The 22,268-nt window shown below is 36.7% G+C and overlaps 1 protein-coding gene across 3 annotated transcripts in view; it reads left to right on the top strand.

Annotated features, from left to right (window-relative positions):
• The window catches only part of NF1 (neurofibromin 1), a 245,812-nt gene that overhangs the window by 69,657 nt on the left and 153,887 nt on the right, over positions 1–22,268 (top strand). For 2 of the 3 annotated variants that reach the window (XM_054573167.1, XM_054573165.1), the window contains exons 12-13: positions 6,720–6,851; positions 15,498–15,632. In XM_054573167.1, coding sequence (XP_054429142.1) covers positions 6,720–6,851; positions 15,498–15,632 — 267 coding nt within the window. Of the gene's footprint in view, positions 1–1,193; positions 1,224–6,719; positions 6,852–15,497; positions 15,633–22,268 lie in introns of all 3 variants that reach the window. The other variant, XM_054573164.1, reaches the window with a different exon arrangement.

Below are 22,268 nucleotides of genomic sequence, written 5' to 3'. Positions count from 1 at the left end.
CGTTGTAGCCCAGTATGGCACATTTAAAAAATGGTGATACCATACTTGATTGTACTTTTTAGTCTTCCTTAAACAAATGAAATATAAACACGCTTAAATAGAGGTGTTCATGTGTTACAAAACCATATCAGACAAAATAAGCAAACTCATTAAAAGGTACTTATGAAACCTTTATCTCTGATAAGAGTACATTCAGTAGAAAAATAACAAAACCTTATCAAATTTGGACATGATTTAAAATATTTTGTTCTTCTGATTATGGGCAATCCATATTTTGAAGATTCTCAAGTGTTACTTACCATAGCTTCACTTTTATCCATTTATAGACATTCACCCTTACATAAATTGGTTAACTTTTTCCCATCTTCCTCCCTTAAAAAGGACTTTAATCATTAATGACTTAGGTATATTTGTCCTCTTTATCATCAAATCCATTTTAAGAGTGTGTCTCTGGTGAGTTAAAAATACTCCCCCATCTTCATTTGCCTTACATGTGTTGAATTAAAGAAAAGTCTGCCCACATTTTCTTTTATCCATTTCTGCAGGGGGAAAATAACTATTAATAAAGCTATTTATTGACATTTAATTTTTTTCAGTGGGGTGCTAGTAGCGTTTTGTGTAGGATAATTCTTTGTTGTGTAGGACTGCTTTGTGAGTTGCAGGATGTTTAGCATCCCTGGTTCACATTTTATTAAAATACCATTTGTGGCCGTTTCCTCTCCCCACCCCCAAACATTATGAACAACTAAAATTGCCTGAGGGAATGGTACCTCCCTCAGTTGAGTATCAGTGAATTAAATTATAGGTAGAAGTAACATTAAATACATTTTGTTCCAAAAGGGAAAGTTTAATGAATCTGATTGCAGATAAGGTATGTTTGTATTAAAAACGTAAAAAATTTTTGCTTTTACCAGTGTAATGAGAGAATATTATACCTTCAAGGTTTACTTTTAAGTCCATTAAAAAAAAAAGATGATATCCCCCTCAAATTTGTGTGTAATTCAAGAAATAAATATTACTACTTTCTTTCCCCTTTGGCTTATAATACTAAAAACATTCTGTTTATTAGAGTGGACTGTTTTACATAAATGCTTTAAACTTGTTATTTAATAAACCCAAGTATATACTTTTTTGATACTTTGTGGCTAGTTACTTTAATTGTAAAATATTTTTGTCTATAATTGAATATATAGAGCACTTTCAAGCATGGACTTGGCACTGCTGTAAGTGGCTGAGCTGCTCCTTCGTGGGTTTAACGCATGCCTGGAGCGGCACTTCATGCATGCCTCGGTGTATGTGGTGAGGTGGCTGTGCGTCCTCCTGTACTCTGACGAGTACTGCATGTGTGAAGGCGGAGTGTGTCTGTATCAGAGGTCACATCAATTATGAAATCTACTTTTATTAAAAAATCTATATTGACTAAGTTTTAAAATATTAAGTGTCAGTAACCTTTCGATGAATAGCTTAAAAAGGAGTATAAATTTGAGTCTATAAAGTATTTTAAAGCTATACCTTTGATAATGATACTTTATAATTATAGACTGTTTGATATTTTTTGTTGAGGTCCCCCTCTTTGGTTTCAGACTAATAGACACTAAATCTGAAGTACTTTCTGACTGAAAGGACTGTTTATAAAGTACATACGTAAATTCATGGAATTATTATAGAATCTCACTGAGGAGAGGTATTATGAAAATATTTTGTCTTAACCTTGAATTCATTCATAGTGTAAGATTTCCTTTTGAATGATTCTTGGTTCAATACATCTTATAAGTTGCTTCTATGGCTATTTAGCCAATTCATAGATTAAAAAAAAATTACCACATTCTCAAAAGTTCTACTGATAGATTTCTGAGAGTTTATTTAGAAGTAGTAATGGTATTTGCAGGGGTATTTTTCTGTTTGTTTTTGTTTTTGTTTTTTTGCTTTTGTGAAACATACTCATACTCGGTTCATAAGTACAGTGTTTAGCTCTAAAATATTCTACTCTTCTTAAGAAATCTGAAAATCTACTATTTGAGTGTTATTATAATGTAAGATTTTATGTTTCTAAAATGGTACTCACGGTACTGTCACCTTTTTTATTATGTCATAAGAGAAGAATTGTACCTCTAAGACCTATATTAAGTTCATACTCTGTAGACTTCTTTTAGGCTAAATTAGATATGTTGTTATAATTGGGAAATTAAAGAAATAATATACACGAATATGAACCAAATTTATCTTAGTCATCAGCAGAACATGGTGTAGCAGGTGTAGTACTTAGTACTCTGTTTTTCCCTCATGGCAATTTATTGTGGTTTACTATGGATAGTTCGCATATTGAGAATGAAATGGTCTCTTTCTAGTGAGAGGTTTTGGTTGAAGAAATTATTTCCAAGACATCTGAAAATTATTTAAGTGATCTCTTTAAGAATTGCCACATAGTTTGATCATATTGTAAAAGTTTTACCATTTGTTTGGCAATAAACAGTGTTTTCAGGGAAAAAAAGAAGGTCTACTTTGACTTGTTTCAGAAAGAACATATTTAGTAACTGCTCAAAACACAAAAATTTATAGTAACTACATGATGTCTAGTTTTTGGTGCCTATTTTATTTCAAAGTGTATCTTTTACTTTAAAATGAATGAATTTATAAATTATGAAAAGTAGCAATTATGAAAATCAGAAAATCATAAGTTAAAGTCAAGTTGTTTTATATGATATACGTGGTAGAATGATCTGGAAACAGCCCAAATTCCCATCAGCAGTTGAGTAGATAAAAAGTTGTGGTACATTTACACAGTGGAATACTAGCTGGCTGTAAAAAAAAAAAAGAAGAAGAAGAAAGATATCTTAGCTTTTGCAACAGCACAGATGGACCTGGAGAATATTACGCTAAGTGAAATAAGCCAGTCAGAGAAAGACAGATACTATATGATCTCACTTATATGTGGAATCTAATAAAATAATTTAACAAACAAAATAGAAACAGAAGCATAGATACATAGAATAGACTGACAGCTGTCGGAGGTATGAGGTTGGGGGGGCTGGGTGACGAGAGGTGAAGGGATTCATATATGTAAAACACATAGACACAGACAACAGTATGGTGATAACTAGAGAGAAAGGGGGCCTGGGCAGGAAGAGGGCCAAGCGGGGGAAAATTGGGATGGACAGAGACTTTAATTTGTGCGATGGGCTCACGATGCAGCGTGCAGATAATGTTTTGTTGAGTTGTGTACTTGAAACCTGCATGGTTTGGTTAACCAATGTCATCCCAATAAACTAAATTTTTTAAAAAGACAATTTTAATAGAATGTTATGTAGGATGCACATCTCTTTAATCGGTTTTTGGGGGGCCACCAAAAAACCAGAATTATCTTCTGGAGGGCGAGCCCCTTGTAGTGCTGTAGTCTGTTCCACCCAGGTTTTCAAGTTTCTTGGCATATAATTGTTTATAGAACTTTCTCAATCCTTTGTATTTCTGTGGTATCAGTTGTAATTTCTTCTCTTTCATTTCTGATAATATTTGAGTCCTCTCCCTTTTTTTTCTTGATGAGTCTGCTTAAAGGCTTTTTGATTTTGTTTATCTTTTCAAAGAACCAGCTCCTGGATTTATTTGTCCTTTGAATTGTTCTTTTAGTCTCTATGTCATTCAGTTCTGCTCTAATATTGATTATTTCCTTCCTTCCTTCTTGCTCTGGGCTTTGTTTGTTGTTGTTTCTCCAGTTCTTGAAGATGTAGGGTTAGGTCGTTCACTTGAAATGGTTCTGTCTTTTTTTAGGTAGGCCTGTATTGTTATGAATTTCCCTCTCAAGACTGCCTTCACTGTGTCCCATAGGTTTTGGACTGTTGTGTGTTCCTTTTCATTTGTTTCCAGAAACTTTTTGATTTTTTCTTTGATCTCATTATCGACCTTTTCATTGTTTAATAGCATGCTATTCATTCTCCATGAGTTCGAATGTTTTTGAGTTCTTTCCTTTATACTGGTTTCTAGTTTCAAACCCTTGTGGTCTGAAAAATGCTTGTTATGATTTCAATTTTCTTGAATTTGTTGAGGCTTGCTTTGTGTCCTATCATGTGGTTTATTTTTGAAAATGTTTCATGTGCATTTTTAAAAGAATGTGTAGTTTGCTTCTTTGGGATGAAAAGTTTTGTGTATATCAGTAAGTCCATTTGATCTAATGCGTCATTCAGTTCCACAATATTCTTGTTGATATTTTGTATGGAGGATCTATCCATTGTTGACAGTGAGATGTTAAAATCCCCTTCTGTCAGTGTGTTGCTGTCTATCTCTTTCTTGAAGTCCTCCAAGATTCCTTATATATATGGGTGCATATATGTTTATAATTTTTATATCTTCTTGATGGATTCTTACTTTGAGTATTATGAAGTCTCCTTCTGCATCTCTTTTTATGGCCTTTGTTTTGAAATCTATTTTGTCTGATAATAAGTATTGCTACCACTGCTGCTTTTTCCTGTCCATTTGCTTGAAATATATTTTTCCATCACTTTACTTTCAGTCTGTGTAAGTCCTTTGTTCTGAGGTGGGTCTCTTGTAGGCAGCCTGTGTGTGGGACATGTTTTCTAATCCATTCAACTACCTTATGTCTTTTGATTGGAGCATTTAATCCATTTACATTTAAAGTTATTGATAGATACTTACTCATTTTCCCCTTTGTACCTGTGTTCCTCTCTTTCTCACTCCTTCTTCATCTTCTTAAAGTAGTCCCTTTTGTATATCTTGCAATGCTGGTTTGGTGGAGGTGTATTCTTTTGTATTCTTTTAGTCTTCTTTTGTCTGGGAAATTCCTTATTTCGTTTTCCATTTTAATTGAGAGCCTTGCTGGGTAGAGCAGTCTTGGTTGCAGGCCTTTGCTTTTCATTACCTGGACTATTTCTTACCATTCCCTTCTGGCTTGCAGTGTTTCTGTTGAGAAGTCTGGCTGCTGGCTGTATCGGGGCTCCCTTGTATGTTACTCCCTACTTCTCCCTTATTCCCTTAAAGATTCTCTCTTTGTCTTTGATATTTGCCATTTTAATGATGATGTATTTTGGAGTGGGCTTCATTGGGTTCTGCTTGAATGGGACCCTCTGTGCTTCCTGGACTTGTGAGACTTTTTCTCTCCTCAAATTAAGGAAGTTTTCCATCATGACTTTTTCAAATAGGTTCTCTATCCCTTGCTCCTCCTCTTCTCCTTCTGATATCCCTATTATGTGGATAGTATTATGTTTCAGATTGTACTGAATTTCCCTAAATGCCTCTTCATTCTTTTTGAGTCTTTTTTCATTTTCTTGCTCTTTCTGGGAGCTTTTTTCCACCTTGTCTAACAGCTCGCTGATTTGATCCTCTGTTTCATCTAGCCTGCTTTTGATTCCTTCTATTGTGTTCTTCAATTCAGAAATTGTATTTTCTTGTCTTGCCTCTTGTTGATAGTTTCTATGTCCTTTTTCATGGTGACATAGTTTGCAGTAAGTTCCTTGTAGTTTTCCTGTAGTTTTTTTGTAATTCTTTCTGAGCTCCTTATTTATAAACATTGTTTTGAACTCAGTTAAATACTGAGAATTTAACTAGCTTAGTTTTGAATAAGAAGAAACCTGTAAGTAGTATGTAAAGCTATTAAATTTCTTTTCCAGAAATATAAATGTGAAGCCTATATTCTAAGTCATCCCATTCCTTGCATACTCTTCATATGTAGTGAAAATTCATCCACTCATTTTTGTATTAACTAAAAACTTTATAGTTTTAGTGGTGTTTATAATTGTCATTTTTCATAAGGTAGTAATTAATTTAAACATAAAAGTTAAAGATACACTTTCAGTCCTGACTCGTGTGGCTCAGTGGGTTGGGCATTTTCCCACAGACTGAAAGGTCACTTGTTCAATTCTGCATCAGAGCATATGCCTGGGTTGTGGGCCAGGTCCCCTGTTGGGGGAGTGTGTGAGAGGAGACCAATCAGTGTTTCTCACATCGATATTTCTCTCCCTATCTTTCAGCCTCCTTTCCCTTCTCTCTAAAAAATAAATAAAACCTTTTTTAAAAAAGATACATTTTCAAATAAAATAGGCACGAGAAACTAGAATCAAAGCTAAACTGGTTAAACCAAAATATAAAAATATTTGCATAAAATAATCATCTTTTAAATAGTTAGCTATGATCAGTTTGTCTTTGTGATGATCATTAGTCTTTTCATGTATTGTACCATTATTGCATATCAGTTTAAGATTATAGGTTTACTAATAGCTTTATCTCATTTACTAATTTAATGTTGTAATTATCATTGTTGTTTGTAGGCATAATTGTTTGCCACATGTTTTTTCAACATTGTGTTGAACCACTAATCTCTTTTAAAGCTTTGATAATCACATTCTTACCTGTGAAAATATATATGCATATGTTTCTGAAATGTGTAAAACATTAAACTAATAAAAGACAATTGGCTATAGAATTAGCTTTATAAAGACTTGGTTTTTCAAATTTACTAACTTATCAGTGAAAAGAGATTCTACATGATCATGCTCATTTAGCAATTTGTCTCATATTTACTGTTACATTTTAAAATAGATGTATGGTTCAAATTAAAGATATTATTTGCAGACATTGGAAATCATGGTGCGTGTTTGCATGTCTTAGAAAGTTTCTCACAAAAAGGATAAAAGAGACTACAGTAATAATCAGAGCATATAACTCATGCAAGTTTGTACTTTTCCTTTCTTACGGTCTCTGTTTTTGTCCAGTCCGCATTGGATTGGTGGCCTAAGATTGATGCCGTGTATTGTCACTCAGTTGAACTTCGAAATATGTTTGGTGAAACACTTCATAAAGCAGTGCAGGGCTGTGGAGCACACCCAGCAATACGAATGGCACCGGTAAGATTAATCATGAATTTTGAATCCCACTGTCTTCCTCTTATATATTCAATGTCTTTATTCTGTTCCCGTTGTTTTGAGTATTTTAGAAAATTAAATGTGTCCTTTCTTTTCTGTGTTATGTTGTATACTGCAGTCTTGTTGCAATACTTGTTTATGATGTTGGTTTTCATTATTTCAGTGAGTTGGACTTACGTTTCTTTGAGAAATTTTCTCACACAATGCTGTTAAATCTTAATGTCACTTTTTTAAATAGTTTTTTTCCCCTTATGAATCAAAATATTTTGATTAGCTCATCAAAATATTTTGATGAGTGGGAGAAGATGACCTCTGGTTTAGAGTGAATGTTCCTCCTAATGGAATTTACCTTTGGATGCTGACTATTACACATAGGAAATTAGAAATAAAATAATTCAGCAAACATGCTTTGAGCACTTAAATATGATAGGTACTTTGATATTGAAGTTCAACTATGTTTAAACTTAATAAAAACAGACTTTCAAATTAGGTATTTTAACAAATTAGTGCTCCTTATGGAATGTTAAAACTCATGGGGGACCTGGTTAGACAGACAATTATAGGATTATAGAAGTCATATATTGCTATTTATGTACAGCAAGAGTATTATACATGGCAACTCTTGACATTGATTGGTGGTGCTTTGTCTTCTGCTTCTTATTTTCTATTCTTATTGGCTGCTGTCGCTCACATGATCAGATGCCAGCCAGTCACTGTTTTGCATGGCAGTGGGCTTCTGTGGCTGTAAGTATGACCCATTGTAACTATCTCAGAAAAGTCCTTGGTTTCTGTGACTTTTCTGTGCTTAGTTACCGTCATAGTCACATCATGTCATTTCAAATGAAAATGTAGCATGTTTTTACCTATTGGTTTTAGCTGGTAAATTAGCTGCTTCACACTTAAAAGATAATTTAAACAGTTTCCTCCCTGGCATGCTTCTTTTTTTCCAAGTTACCTTACTCAGTAAAGTATTTTGGTTTTATGTGGTGGTGGTTCACTCTTAAACAGTTGTCAGTAGTTGTGGCAGAGGATTATTTACCTTCAGGGGTGTCCAATCTTTTGGCACTTCTGGGCCACACTGGAAGAAGAATTGTGTTGGGCCACGCATTAAATACACAAACACTAACAAAAACTGATGGGCAAAAAAAAAAAAAAAGGTTTTAAGTAAATTTACAATTCTGTGTTGGGCCGTGTTCATGGCCATCCTGGGCCACATGCAGCCCACGGGTTGGACACCCTGCTAGGTGTTCAAATAGAGAAGGTGGCTATGCCATATGTTTTGGGATTATTTAGCCTAAAAAATTAAAGCCAAAAGAGTGTGACAATGATGTTTTATTTTTTAAATATATTTTAGTGATTATGCTATTATAGCTGCCCCAGTTTTTCCTCCTTTGTCCCCCTCCACCCAGTATCCCCCTTCCCGTCAGCAGTTCCCCCACTTACTTCATGTCCATGGGTCGTACAGATAAGTTCTTTGGCCTCTTCATTTCCTATACTCTTGTTAACATCCCCCCATCTATTTTGTACCTGCCATTTATGCGTCTTAAGCCCTGCACCTTTTCGCCCATTCTCTACCTTCCTTTTCCCAGCTGATAACCCTCCAAATGATCTGGATATCTATGATTCTGTTCCTGTTCTGGTTCCTGTTGACTTGGTTTGTTTTTCTAGATTCAGTTGTGGACAGTTGTGAATTTATTGCCATTTTAACGTTCATAATCTTCTTTTTCTTAAATGAGTCCCTTTGGTGATGATGAACTCCTTTAAGTTTACCTCGTCTGGGAAGCACTTTGCCCTTCCGTTGTAAATGATAGCCTTGCTGGATAGAGTAATCTTGGTTACAGGTACTTGCTTTTCATCTCTTTAAATACATCTTGCCAGTCCTTTCTAGCCTGCAAAATTTCTTTTGAGAAATCAGCTGATGTCTTATGGGAACTCCTTTGTAGGTAATGCTCTTCTTTTTTATTGCTGCTTTTAAGATTCCCTCTTTATCTTTATTTAGCCTTTGTCATTTTATTATGTTTCTTGGTGTGGTCTTCTTTGGGCCCAACTTGTTTGGGACTCTCTCTGCCTCCTAGACTGGTATGTTTATTCCTTTGCCAAATTAGAAAAGTTTTCTTTCATTATTTTTTCAAATAAATTTTCAATTTCTTGCTCTTCCCCTTCTCCTTCTGACATCCCTAGGGTTCAGATGTTGTACATTGGAGATGTCCCAGAGTGTCCTTATACTGTCCTCATTTTTTGAATTCTATTTTCTTCTTGCTGTTCTGGTTGAATGCTTATTTCTTCCTTATGTTCCAAATCATTGATTTGAATCCTGGCTTCCTCCCGTCCACTAATGGTTCCTTGTAGATTTTTTCTTTATTTCACTTAACATCACCTTCATTTCTTCCTTTACGTTATTGCCATGCTCAGTGAGTTCCTTGAGGACCCCAATCACCAGTGTTTTGAACTCTGTATCTGATAGGTTGATTATCTCCATTTCGTTTAGCTCTTTTTCTGGGATTTTGTTCTCTTCTTTCATTTGGGCCATATTTTTTTGTCTCCTCAATTTGGCAGCCTCCCTGTGTTTGCTTCTGTGATTAGGTAGAGCTGCTTTAACTCCCTGTCTTGGTGGTAGCGTGGCCTGCTGTAGAAAAGGTGCCTGTAAGTTGTGTGGGGCAGAGCCTTAGATAATTAATTGTCAGAGCAGGACAACCAGTTTCACCGTTTTGTGGCTCTCTGTGGGACAGTTTGGAGAGGGGACAATGCTACAGCCTGGCTCCTTGAGGTATGCCTGGCACTCACCCTGTTCCCAGTCACTTTACCACTTCCTGTATGTGACTGGTGCCCTTCCAGCTATTGCCCTGATGTGAATCCCAGAGCGGGTGGTTTGAGTACCTTCTAAGACCATGTGGGCCTTTTAAATGGAGTCTCCTGAACATTTGGCAGTTTTTCCTGCTGCCCCAAACCCCACTGGGTTTTACAGCCAGAAGTTACTGGGTATTTATCTTCTGGCGCTGGAACCCTGGGCTGTGTGGTCTGGCCTGGGGTTGGGATCGCTAGCTCCCAAGGTATCCCTCCTGATTTTTTCCCTACCACACGTAAACATGGGACCATCCATTCCACAGCTGCCACCGCTGGCACTCTGCGCCACACCATCTCTCTGCCTCTCTGCCCATCTCTCTAACTCTGCCCCTCCTACCCATCTGGATGAATGTGCTTTCTCTAAATCCTTGATTGTCCGGACTTCCATACAGCTCAGTTTTCTGATGGTTCTGGGTATTATTTGTTTTGAGATATAGTTGTAATTCTTTCTATAGTTGCACAAGGAGATGAAGTGTTGTTTACCTATGCCTCCATCTTGACTGGAAGTCCCCTGATGTTTTATTAAATAAAATGCAAAGTTATTTTTAGTTGACTTTTTATAATGCCAAATACTTAATTTTTTTAGGAGTTGAAATTTCAGTCCAAGTATTGGGTAAACATCAATAATAGGTACTTAAATGTTATTAACTAGACATCATTTAGACAATTTTCAGAAAGTGATTTGCAGTTTAAAAATTGTTTACTGACCTTTCTATTCATTTCAGATATCTTCTGGGAAGCTATAACTTTATTTGACTTTATGTTTCAAGTTTTCTACCTTTTCTGGTAGAAAATTAATGGCCTTCAATTATAGGAATTGGTGGAAAGTTAATATCCTCTTCCAATTTAACTTCAGTACCAGCTGTTTGTAATTTAATTTTTTGTGTGTGAGGACAGAAAGAAAATGAAACCAAGTTATTATTTTGAACAAAGGCAAACTTTGATTGTTAATCTGAAAATGTTCCCTACATTTAGAAGTTATTTTACTTTTTAACTAGCTACTAGCTGATTCTAGGAGCTACACATTATATTATTGATAATTCTTAAATCAATAACTAGATCTCTTTTGGTTCAAGAATACCTGTGATAAGAATTTAGTTTTTACTTCTAATCTCTGAAATTATCAGTATACAGTTGATTTTCCTAATTATTTTTAAGCTATTTATATTCATGTATTTATATATGTATGAAATTTTTTAGGTATTTGTACATAATGGCTAAAGGACAGCTTTCTGGCTGATATTTTTACCAGGGAAAATAATTAGCAAATTTGATATGAAATCACTTTTTAGAATAAAAACATTTTAGAATTTGGATGATCCTTAAGGTGAATCACCTCTCTTAAATCTGATTAAGTGAACAGTCAGACAGCAGATGGGGAGGTATGGCGCTCCCACCAGCTTCCAGACACAGTGTTAATTCCAGGGAAGCATGATGAACTAAACAGACAAAGCACTTGCCCTCACAGTAATGCCAGTCATGTAACTTTGGCTTGAAAACTTAAAATGAAGAGCTCAGTACAGGTGTCATAAAGTCTGGAAACACAAGTGAATATATATAGTAAATAGTTTAGAGATAATACATTACATCAGGATTGCTCAACCTTAGCGGTATTGCTATTTTGGGATGGGTCACTCTTTGGTATAGGGGACTATCGTCTGTGATATAGGTGCTAATAACACCACCATCCCCCAAACTCACCAGTCATGAATACTGAAAGTGTCTCCAGACATCTCCAGATATTCTCTGGGCGACAGAATCACTTCTAGTTGAAACCACTGAGGTATGTTCAATGGGCTGTCCCTGTTTACATTGCCTCAGATGATTTGTGGTTTTGATAAACTCGAGCTTGCTGCAGGAAGAGCAGTCAAGGAGTTCAGGCTGTAAAAAGGTAAAATAATACTTGTGTTTCTAGACCTTACAATCACCCTGGTTTTTTGGAGATAAATAACATTTCTTGTTATGAAGAGCTATTTGAAAATTTTTCCTTTACAAAGATAGAGACTCATGTTCCCATCACTTCTGGCCATCACTGATCCTCTTTCTCTTTTTCTGGAGCTCCATAGATCTGATTCCCATATTCCCAAGCGTTCTTTTTATTTTACATCATTTTAGCATTGGAAGGGATTTTATTATTTTAGCTTACTTTAAAAGTGTGCGTGCATGCATGTGTTTTGTTTCATCTGGTTTTACAGCTATGGAAACTGAGGCATAGAAGTTAGGAAATTAATGATAAATAATCACATGGTTAATGAATAGTCAACATTCAGTCCAGTGTCTGTCTGATTCTTCAGCAGAGGTTTTATTTGTCTTGTTCAGCACTGGGTTCCTGGCCCCTACACAGTATCTGACACGTAGTAGGCATTTAGTACATATTTGTTGAATGAGTGAATGAATTTCTTACTTGGCCTGCTTTCAGAATCTTTCCCCATCTGGTTTTCTTCTGTTCTAGAACTAATTCAACCTAATCCACCCCCCCCCCACCGCCCCGCCAATTAAAATGGCACTAAGATCTGATTTTATTGTTCCAGATGTAGTGTAATAATTGATGAAATCTATTAACCTGCTGTATCTCATACCGTGTTTCTACTTAACAGTCTAAAATTGCATTATTATCTTAGATTGAACTTTGTCATTTAAACTCTTTAGCCTCTTTCATATGAATATTAGCCATAACTTCTCCATTTTGTACTTCTGTAGTATTTCAAATATTTGAAATATTTGTGTTAACATTAATCAATTACTGTTTTAAAACTAAGATAGCCTGTTGATAGTCGATACATGAATTTTCACAGATATGTACAATTTCTGCACATTTTGCTTCTTAAACCAGATAACTGGCTCAGCAAATGCTTTTTTATAAAGACTTTTTTTGTTTGTTTGTTTGTTTTTGAGAGAGAGAGAAGGGAGAGAGGGAGAGAAGCCTTAATGTACAAGAAGTACATTGATTGGTTGCCTCTCACTCGCCCCCAACTGGGGACCTGGCCCACAACCCAGGCATGGGCCCTGACTGGGACTAGAACTGGCAACCTCTTGGTTCGCAGGCCACCATTCAGTCCGCTGAGTCACACTGGCCAGGGCAAAGATTTTATTTATGTATTTTTAGAGAAGGGAAAGGAGGAAGAAAAGCAGAGAAACATGTATCAGTTGCCTTGACTGGGACTCAAGCCAGCAGCCTTTTGGTTCGCAGGCTGATGGCTCAGTCCACTGAGCCACACTGGTCAGAGCCACAAATGCTTCTCACATGCCTGTAATTTAGTCATATAAGTTAACAAATGGTTTGGGTTCTTTTTTGTTTTGTTTTGTTTTAAACCCTCATCGAAGGATATAGTCTGCTGATTCCAGAGAAGTAAGTGGGCGGCAGTGGGGGATGGTGGTGCAGAGAGAGAGAGAAACATTGATCAGTTTTCTTCTGTATGTGCCCTGACTGGGAACCGAATCCACAATCTAGGCATGTGTCCTGACTGGGAATAGAACCTGTGACCTTTCAACTCGTGGGTTGGCACTCCGGCCAACTGAGCTACACTGGCGAGGGCTGGTTTGGGTTCTAATAGATGTCTAAATACTCTGATTTATTATTTTTTTTGTGGGCCTGACTGAGTCTCTTCTTTGGCCAAAGTGCTTATACCAACTTGGATTCCTACTAGTACAATATCTCCAATATGGAAGATCAATTAAAAAATTAATGAATGTCCCTGGCTGGTGTAGCTCAGTGGATTGAGTGCTGGCCTGCGAACCAAAGGGTCACCAGTTCCATTCCCAGTCAGAGCACATGCTTGGGTTGTAGGTCAGGTCCCCAGTTAGGGGGGCACTCGAGAGGCAACCATGCATTGATGTATCTCTCCCTCTCTTTCTCCCTCCCTTTCCCTCTCTATAAGTAAATAAATAAATCTTTTAAGAAAAAGTTATTGAGTGAGTTCTTGAAAATACATTTCTGGTTAAGAAATATATTTCTTCTTTAGAAAGTTGTTCCTTGCTATAGAACCCATTAATGGTCATTAATTAAAAGGTGTTTGAATTGAAAAATGTATTTGCATTTTTCAAGTCTTACATCTCATATTAGGCATTCATGCTGAAACAAAATTTATATGCTGATACCTGAGGTTAAGAGATGACATAATTAAATTATTATTTACTTTTTGGAAATGATTACTAATTAAGAGGTAATTCTCTTTTTAATTTATAATCTTTATTATATTTTTTTCCATTACCATTTAGTATCCTTAAACCCTCTTATAGTCCCCTTATATTTGTTCATTGTTCTCTGATCTGCGTTTCTGTGCAATGGCTGCATCAGGGAAGGGCAGTTATACTTAGTTACATCTTAGTAAATAAGTTTGTTCAGTGAAACTTACATCTTGATCTAAGGTGTTACCTCAACTTAGAATGAAAAACAAAATAGAGCTTAAGGGGGACAAACAGTAGAAACAATGTATTAAGTACATTTGGTAGGATATTTGTGTTCAGATTATAAATACAAAAAACAAACAGTATTTATACGTTTTTCTATTTCTTTTGTAGAATGACATTCTTGACCACTAATGTGTACTTTTCTTCCCCTGTGAAGACCAAACACCTTAAGTATTTTTCGGCATAATAACAAATGTATTACTCACACTTAAACACTGAGAATAGTGGCTGTGTGTTACAGATAGCCTCCACAAGTGCATCTCCACTTTTTACCTTTGGAAGATAGCCTATTTACTTGGACATTTTTATTACAGGTGCATAGATGCTGCATATTCCATCTGTTTGAATAAGTGCTTACATAAAGGCATATGTGTCAAAACAGATAATTTTTATCCTTTTAAAGAAAAGGGGAAATATTTGATAAGAATAGAGAGAAAGGTGGTATTGGATCCAGAATATAATTCCTGGATTTTTGGTTGAATAACATCTGTAATTATAGTACCAGTACAGGATCCAACATAGTATCTCTGTATTAATTCCGTGAATTAATCTTCATAAAGAGTTCTTTCTCTGTTTTACCATTGCTTTGAGGGCAAAATATACATATTCTGTAACTTGAGAGAGATGGAATGCCATCGAAGGAAAAAGCAAACTTACAATTAAACTAAATTTTAATTAAGGTTGCCTGTACAGCATATCTCATCAATTCTAAGAAGGACTTTTAGTTTTTAACATCTCTAAAATTGGGAATGCATCATATTTCTGTGGTGACTGACAGTTGACAGTAGTTATTCATTCTTTGTACATACAATAATGATGCATCTTACAGTTGATAATGTCATAGATTCTATGAAATATTTGTGCCTATCTGTGAAGGATAAATGTTTGTTAAATGCATTGCTTAATGTGTTTTGAGAGCTATGGACTAAATATTTTGTTCCTAATTTTGGCAATTGTTTTTTACATAGGAGTCAATATTTTAATATATTGTAATATATTTTTCTCAAATATTTTAATAATATTTAAGTATTTAAATATTTTTCTGTAATAATATTTTAATATATTTTTATAAAGTATTTAACTGTACCTCTAATATTTTAAGTATTTTAATAATATTTATTTTAAATTTTATTAGATAGGTTATAGAAGAATAATTAAAAAGTTGCAAAAATAATTTTCATTTGATTTTCTTAAGCTGAGTAACATTAACCAAATGCTTACTATTGGATGTTTCTACTAATACCATACATTTGGTGGTATAAAATACATTTACTTTTTCAAAGCTTTTTTTATAATTTATTTTTAAAAGTTGAATAGCTATTATCTTGAACAATGTCTGATTCTTACAAGATGATGTCATGTTTTTGTTTTTAGAGTCTTACATTTAAAGAAAAAGTAACAAGCCTTAAATTTAAAGAAAAACCTACAGACCTGGAGACAAGAAGCTATAAGTATCTTCTCTTGTCCATGGTGAAACTAATTCATGCAGATCCAAAGCTCTTGCTTTGTGTAAGTATTTTTAATGAAACGCCTTGAAATTATCACACAACTTAATTTGGTTTAACTGAAATGCCAAGACCTTGAAGATAATTATTAGCTAAAGATCACTGGAAGATTCTTTCTGATCATGCTTGAAGACATCGCTAAGAAAACTAACTTGTAGGCGATACTAATATATTTAGATCAGATTTTTTTACTTTTTAAATTTTCCTTATTAGTAATACATCCTATATGTATCCATTTATTGATGAGGCTCTTATTCTTTTAGTATTAATTAGTACAACTGACTTCCAATCAGTTAGCTCTGGTACAAACCCAGAAAGGAATAATAAACATAGCACTCACACTACTAATTAATACACTACTCGCCTCCCTACTAGTCGCAATCGCCTTCTGATTACCCCAAACAAATGTATACACCGAAAAAGCCAGCCCCTACGAATGTGGCTTTGACCCAATAGGATCTGCTCGCTTACCCTTCTCTATAAAATTCTTTCTAGTAGCAATTACGTTCCTACTGTTCGACCTAGAAATTGCCCTCCTACTACCCTTACCATGAGCCTCACAAACTGGCAACCTAAAAACAATACTCCCCGTAGCCTTACTATTAATTTCAATCCTGGCCATCAGTCTAGCCTACGAATGATTCCAAAAAGGACTAGAATGATCTGAATAATGATAATTAGTTTAAAAAAAAACAAGTGATTTCGACTCACTAGACTATGATCACATTCATAATTATCAAATGTCTTTAACCTACATAAATATATTCTTGGCATTTATAATCTCCCTTACAGGATTGCTAATGTACCGATCCCACATAATATCATCCCTCCTATGCTTAGAGGGCATAATACTATCCCTATTCGTAATGATATCTATAACTATTCTAAGCACACACATAACCCTAGCAAGTATACTACCCATTATTCTACTAGTATTCGCAGCCTGTGAGGCCGCACTGGGCTTGTCCCTCCTCGTAATAGTATCCAACACCTACGGAGTAGACTACGTACAAAACCTGAACCTCCTACAATGCTAAAAATCATTATACCAACCATTATGCTAATCCCATTAACATGACTATCAAAACCCAAACTAATCTGAATCAACACCACAGCCCACAGCCTAATAATCAGCCTACTATGCTTTCCCCTCATCAACCAGTTCAGTGACAATAGCCTTAACTTCTCACTAGCATTCTTCTCAGATTCTTTATCATCTCCCCTACTAATATTAACCATATGACTACTCCCACTAATAATTATTGCCAGCCAATTCCACCTCACCAACGAAACACCCACACGAAAAAAACTATATATTACTATACTTGTTCTCCTCCAAGTTTTCTTAATTATAACCTTTACCGCTACAGAGCTAATCATATTCTATATCCTGTTTGAAGCCACACTAGTTCCAACACTAATTATTATCACCCGATGAGGCAACCAAGCAGAACGACTTAATGCCGGATCTTATTTTCTATTCTATACCTTAGTAGGGTCATTACCATTACTAGTGGCCCTAGTTTATATTCAAAACTCAACAGGATCACTAAACTTCCTATTGACCCAGTACTGAGCCAAACCTATATCACCCTCATGAGCCAACACCACCCTATGACTAGCCTGCATAATGGCCTTCATAGTAAAAATACCACTATATGGTCTACACCTATGACTCCCTAAAGCCCATGTAGAAGCTCCCATCGCGGGGTCTATGGTCCTAGCAGCAATTCTGCTCAAACTAGGAGGCTACGGCATGCTACGCATCACAATCCTACTCAACCCTATAACCAACCACATAGCCTACCCCTTCATAATACTATCCCTATGAGGAATAATCATAACTAGCTCAATCTGCCTACGACAAACCGACCTCAAATCACTAATCGCTTACTCATCAGTCAGCCATATAGCGCTAGTAATCGTTGCCGTCTTAATTCAAACCCCATGAAGCCATATAGGAGCAACAGCATTAATAATTGCACACGGACTAACCTCATCCATACTATTCTGCCTAGCCAATTCCAACTACGAACGAATCCACAGCCGAACCATAATCCTGGCCCGAGGACTACAAACTATCCTCCCCCTGATAGCGGCCTGATGGTTACTAGCAAGCCTCACTAACCTTGCCCTACCACCAACCATCAATCTGATCGGTGAACTCTTCGTAATCACATCAATATTCTCCTGATCAAACCTATCCATTATTCTCATAGGACTTAATATCATCCTAACCGCATTATACTCGCTATACATGCTTATCATAACTCAACGAGGTAAACACACCCACCATATCAACAACATTACGCCCTCCTATACACGAGAGAATACTCTTATGGCCATACACATACTCCCCCTACTATTACTGTCCATCAACCCTAAAATCATTATAGGGGCCCTATACTGTAGATATAGTTTAACAAAAACATTAGATTGTGAATCTAAAAACAGAAATCAACAATTCTTATCTACCGAAAAAGCACGCAAGAACTGCTAACTCTATGCACCCATGCCTAACAACATGGCTTTTTCAACTTTTAAAGGATAGGAGTTATCCGTTGGTCTTAGGAACCAAAAAATTGGTGCAACTCCAAATAAAAGTAATAAACATATATTCCTCCACAATACTTGTATCCCTAATCATCCTAACAATCCCCATTATAACAACTGCATCAAACCGCCATAACCATCCAACCTACCCCAACTATGTAAAAACTATAATCTCCTACTCTTTTATAATCTCCATTATCCCCACAATAATATTCATCTACACAGGGCAAGAAGCAGTAGTAACAAACTGAAATTGAATAACCATCCAAACCATAAAAATATCCCTCAGCTTCAAACTAGACTTCTTCTCCATACTATTCATACCCGTAGCATTATTCGTAACATGATCTATCATAGAATTTTCAATATGATACATGCACTCAGACCCCAACATCAACCGATTTTTCAAATATCTTCTAACATTCCTAATTACTATAATAATTCTAGTAACAGCCAATAACCTGTTCCAACTATTCATCGGCTGAGAGGGTGTAGGAATCATATCATTCCTCCTAATCGGATGATGGTACGGCCGCACCGACGCCAACACAGCAGCATTGCAAGCAATCCTCTACAATCGAATCGGAGACATCGGATTTATCCTATCCATGGCATGATTCTTAACTAACTCAAATACCTGAGAACTACAACAAATCTTTCTACTAAATACAACACCCACAACCCTACCCCTCATGGGATTACTACTAGCAGCCACAGGAAAATCAGCACAATTCGGACTTCACCCATGACTACCATCCGCCATGGAAGGCCCTACCCCCGTCTCAGCCCTACTGCACTCCAGCACCATAGTTGTAGCAGGAGTTTTCCTACTAATTCGGTTCTATCCCCTAATAGAAAATAATCAAACAACACAAACAGCAACCCTATGCTTGGGAGCAATCACAACCCTATTCACAGCGGTATGTGCACTAACACAAAACGACATTAAAAAAATTGTAGCTTTCTCCACCTCAAGCCAACTGGGCCTAATAATAGTAACTATCGGAATCAACCAACCACACCTCGCATTCCTGCACATTTGCACCCACGCATTCTTCAAAGCCATACTATTCATATGCTCCGGATCAATCATTCACAGCCTGAACGATGAACAGGACATCCGAAAAATAGGAGGCCTATACAAAATAATACCATTTACAACCACCGCCCTAACCGTAGGAAGCCTAGCCCTAACAGGAATGCCATTCCTAACAGGATTCTACTCTAAAGACCTTATCATCGAAGCCGCAAACACATCATACACCAACGCCTGAGCCCTACTCATTACACTAATCGCCACCTCACTAACCGCCGTCTACAGTACCCGAATCATCTTTTTTGCACTACTAAGCCAACCTCGACTCCCAGCACTAATCACAGTTAACGAAAACAACCCACTCCTAATAAACTCTATTAAACGCTTAATAATTGGCAGCATCTTTGCCGGATTTATAATTTCCAACAACATCCCACCAATAACTATCCCACAAATAACAATACCCCTATACCTAAAACTAACAGCCCTAATTGTTACACTAACAGGATTTGCACTAGCCCTAGAACTTAACACAGCAGCCCTAAACCTAAAATTTAATCCACCCTCCAACTCAACCAAATTTTCCACCCTTCTAGGCTATTTCCCCACAATCATGCACCGATTACCTCCAATAACAAGCCTCTCCATAAGCCAAAAATCAGCATCCCTCCTACTAGACCTAGCATGACTGGAAGCTGCCCTACCAAAGCTAGTTTCTCACTTCCAACTAAAATCCTCCACCTTGATCACAAACCAAAAAGGAATAATCAAATTATACTTCCTATCCTTCCTAATTACCCTTACACTAGCAATCACCATATTTAATTTCCACGAGTAACTTCTATAACAACCACAACAGCTATAAGCAAAGCCCACCCTGTAATTACCACAAACCAAGCCCCATAACTGTACAACCCCGCAACTCCCACAGCCTCATTACTAACAACACCAACATCCCCAGCGTCATAAAATACTCAATCACCCATATCATTAAACTTAAAAATAACCTCCAACTCCACACCCTCTAATACAACAAAAACCAGGCTAGCTTCCATAAACATACCTACAACAAAAGCCCCCAACACCGTCTTATTAGAAACCCATACTTCAGGATACTGCTCAGTAGCCATAGCCGTAGTATAGCCAAATACCACCAATATCCCCCCCAAATAAATTAAAAACACCATAAGACCCAAAAAAGACCCACTATAATTCATAACAATTCCACATCCCACTCCCCCACTCACAATCAATCCTAGCCCCCCATAAATAGGAGAAGGCTTAGACGAAAACCCAACGAAACCAATAACAAAAATCACACTCAAAACAAATACAACATAAGCTGCCATTATTCTTACATGGTTACACCCATGACCAATGACATGAAAAATCATCGTTGTACTTCAACTATAAGAACTAAAATGACCAACATCCGAAAAACTCACCCCCTCCTAAAAATCATCAATGAATCCCTTGTAGACCTCCCCGTACCGTCAAGCGTATCCTCATGATGAAACTTCGGCTCCCTCCTAGCAGCATGCTTAGCTGTACAAATCCTCACAGGGCTATTCCTGGCTATACACTACACATCAGACACCGCAACAGCATTCAACTCCGTAACTCACATCTGCCGAGATGTAAACTACGGATGAATTCTACGATACCTCCACGCCAACGGCGCATCCATATTCTTCATTTGCCTATACATCCACATCGGCCGAGGCATATATTATGGATCCTACATGTACTCAGAAACATGAAATATTGGAATCATCCTCCTATTCGCCGTTATAGCTACAGCATTTATGGGATACGTCCTACCCTGAGGACAAATGTCCTTCTGAGGAGCTACAGTAATTACCAACCTCTTATCAGCAATCCCATACATTGGGACCGACTTAGTACAATGAATCTGAGGAGGCTTCTCCGTAGATAAAGCAACCCTGACACGATTCTTCGCCTTCCACTTCCTACTCCCATTTATCATCGCAGCCCTGGTAGTAGTTCACCTACTTTTTCTACACGAAACAGGCTCCAGCAACCCAACAGGAATCCCATCGGACCCAGACATAGTCCCATTCCACCCCTACCACACCATCAAAGACATCCTAGGTATCCTAACCATGCTAACCCTACTATCTATACTAGTACTATTCTCACCAGACCTTCTAGGAGACCCAGACAACTACATCCCAGCCAACCCACTGAACACCCCACCACATATCAAACCAGAGTGATATTTCCTATTTGCCTACGCCATTTTACGATCAATCCCAAATAAGCTTGGAGGCGTTCTAGCTCTCATGCTCTCCATCTTAGTCCTAGCCATCATTCCCCTACTACATACATCAAAACAACGAACCATAATGTTCCGCCCCATCAGCCAATGCCTGTTCTGACTCCTAATTGCAGACCTACTCACATTAACATGAATCGGAGGACAACCAGTAGAACATCCATATATCATCATTGGACAAATAGCATCCATTATATACTTTACCATTATCCTAATTCTTATACCCGCCACAAGCATAATAGAAAATCACCTCCTAAAATGAAGAGTCCACGTAGTATATAAATTACACTGGTCTTGTAAACCAGAAAAGGGAGTAAATCTCCCCATGGACTCAAGGAGAAGGCTCAAGCCTCACCTTCAACACCCAAAGCTGAAATTCTTCTTAAACTACTCCTTGGACCTTCATTTCATGTACTCAAATTATTTAATGTAACGTGACCGTATTAACCCAAAATAACTGACCCTGGGGCTATGTAATTCGTGCATAATATTATTTACCACATAAATATTCTAGTACATACTATTCATGACAGTACTATAGAATTCATACCCACATGGATAATTAAGCAGGTAAAGTAAATTAATTCATTCAAGGATATACAAAATGTAAAAGCTGACTAACCATATTTAAGAATACATGAAAAGTGATAATCCAATTTAAATTCTTGATTGGACTATAATACATAAATTTATTAATCGGACATACCCCATAAGGTGAAAAAAATCGTCCTCAACATGACTATCCACCAGTACCA

The sequence above is a fragment of the Pteronotus mesoamericanus genome, unplaced genomic scaffold (genome assembly GCF_021234165.1).
Source record: "Pteronotus mesoamericanus isolate MK-2021 breed Mesoamerican mustached bat unplaced genomic scaffold, CSHL_Meso_final contig_246, whole genome shotgun sequence".
Classification (NCBI taxonomy): domain Eukaryota; kingdom Metazoa; phylum Chordata; class Mammalia; order Chiroptera; family Mormoopidae; genus Pteronotus; species Pteronotus mesoamericanus.
This window is presented reverse-complemented; position numbering and strand designations above follow the sequence as displayed.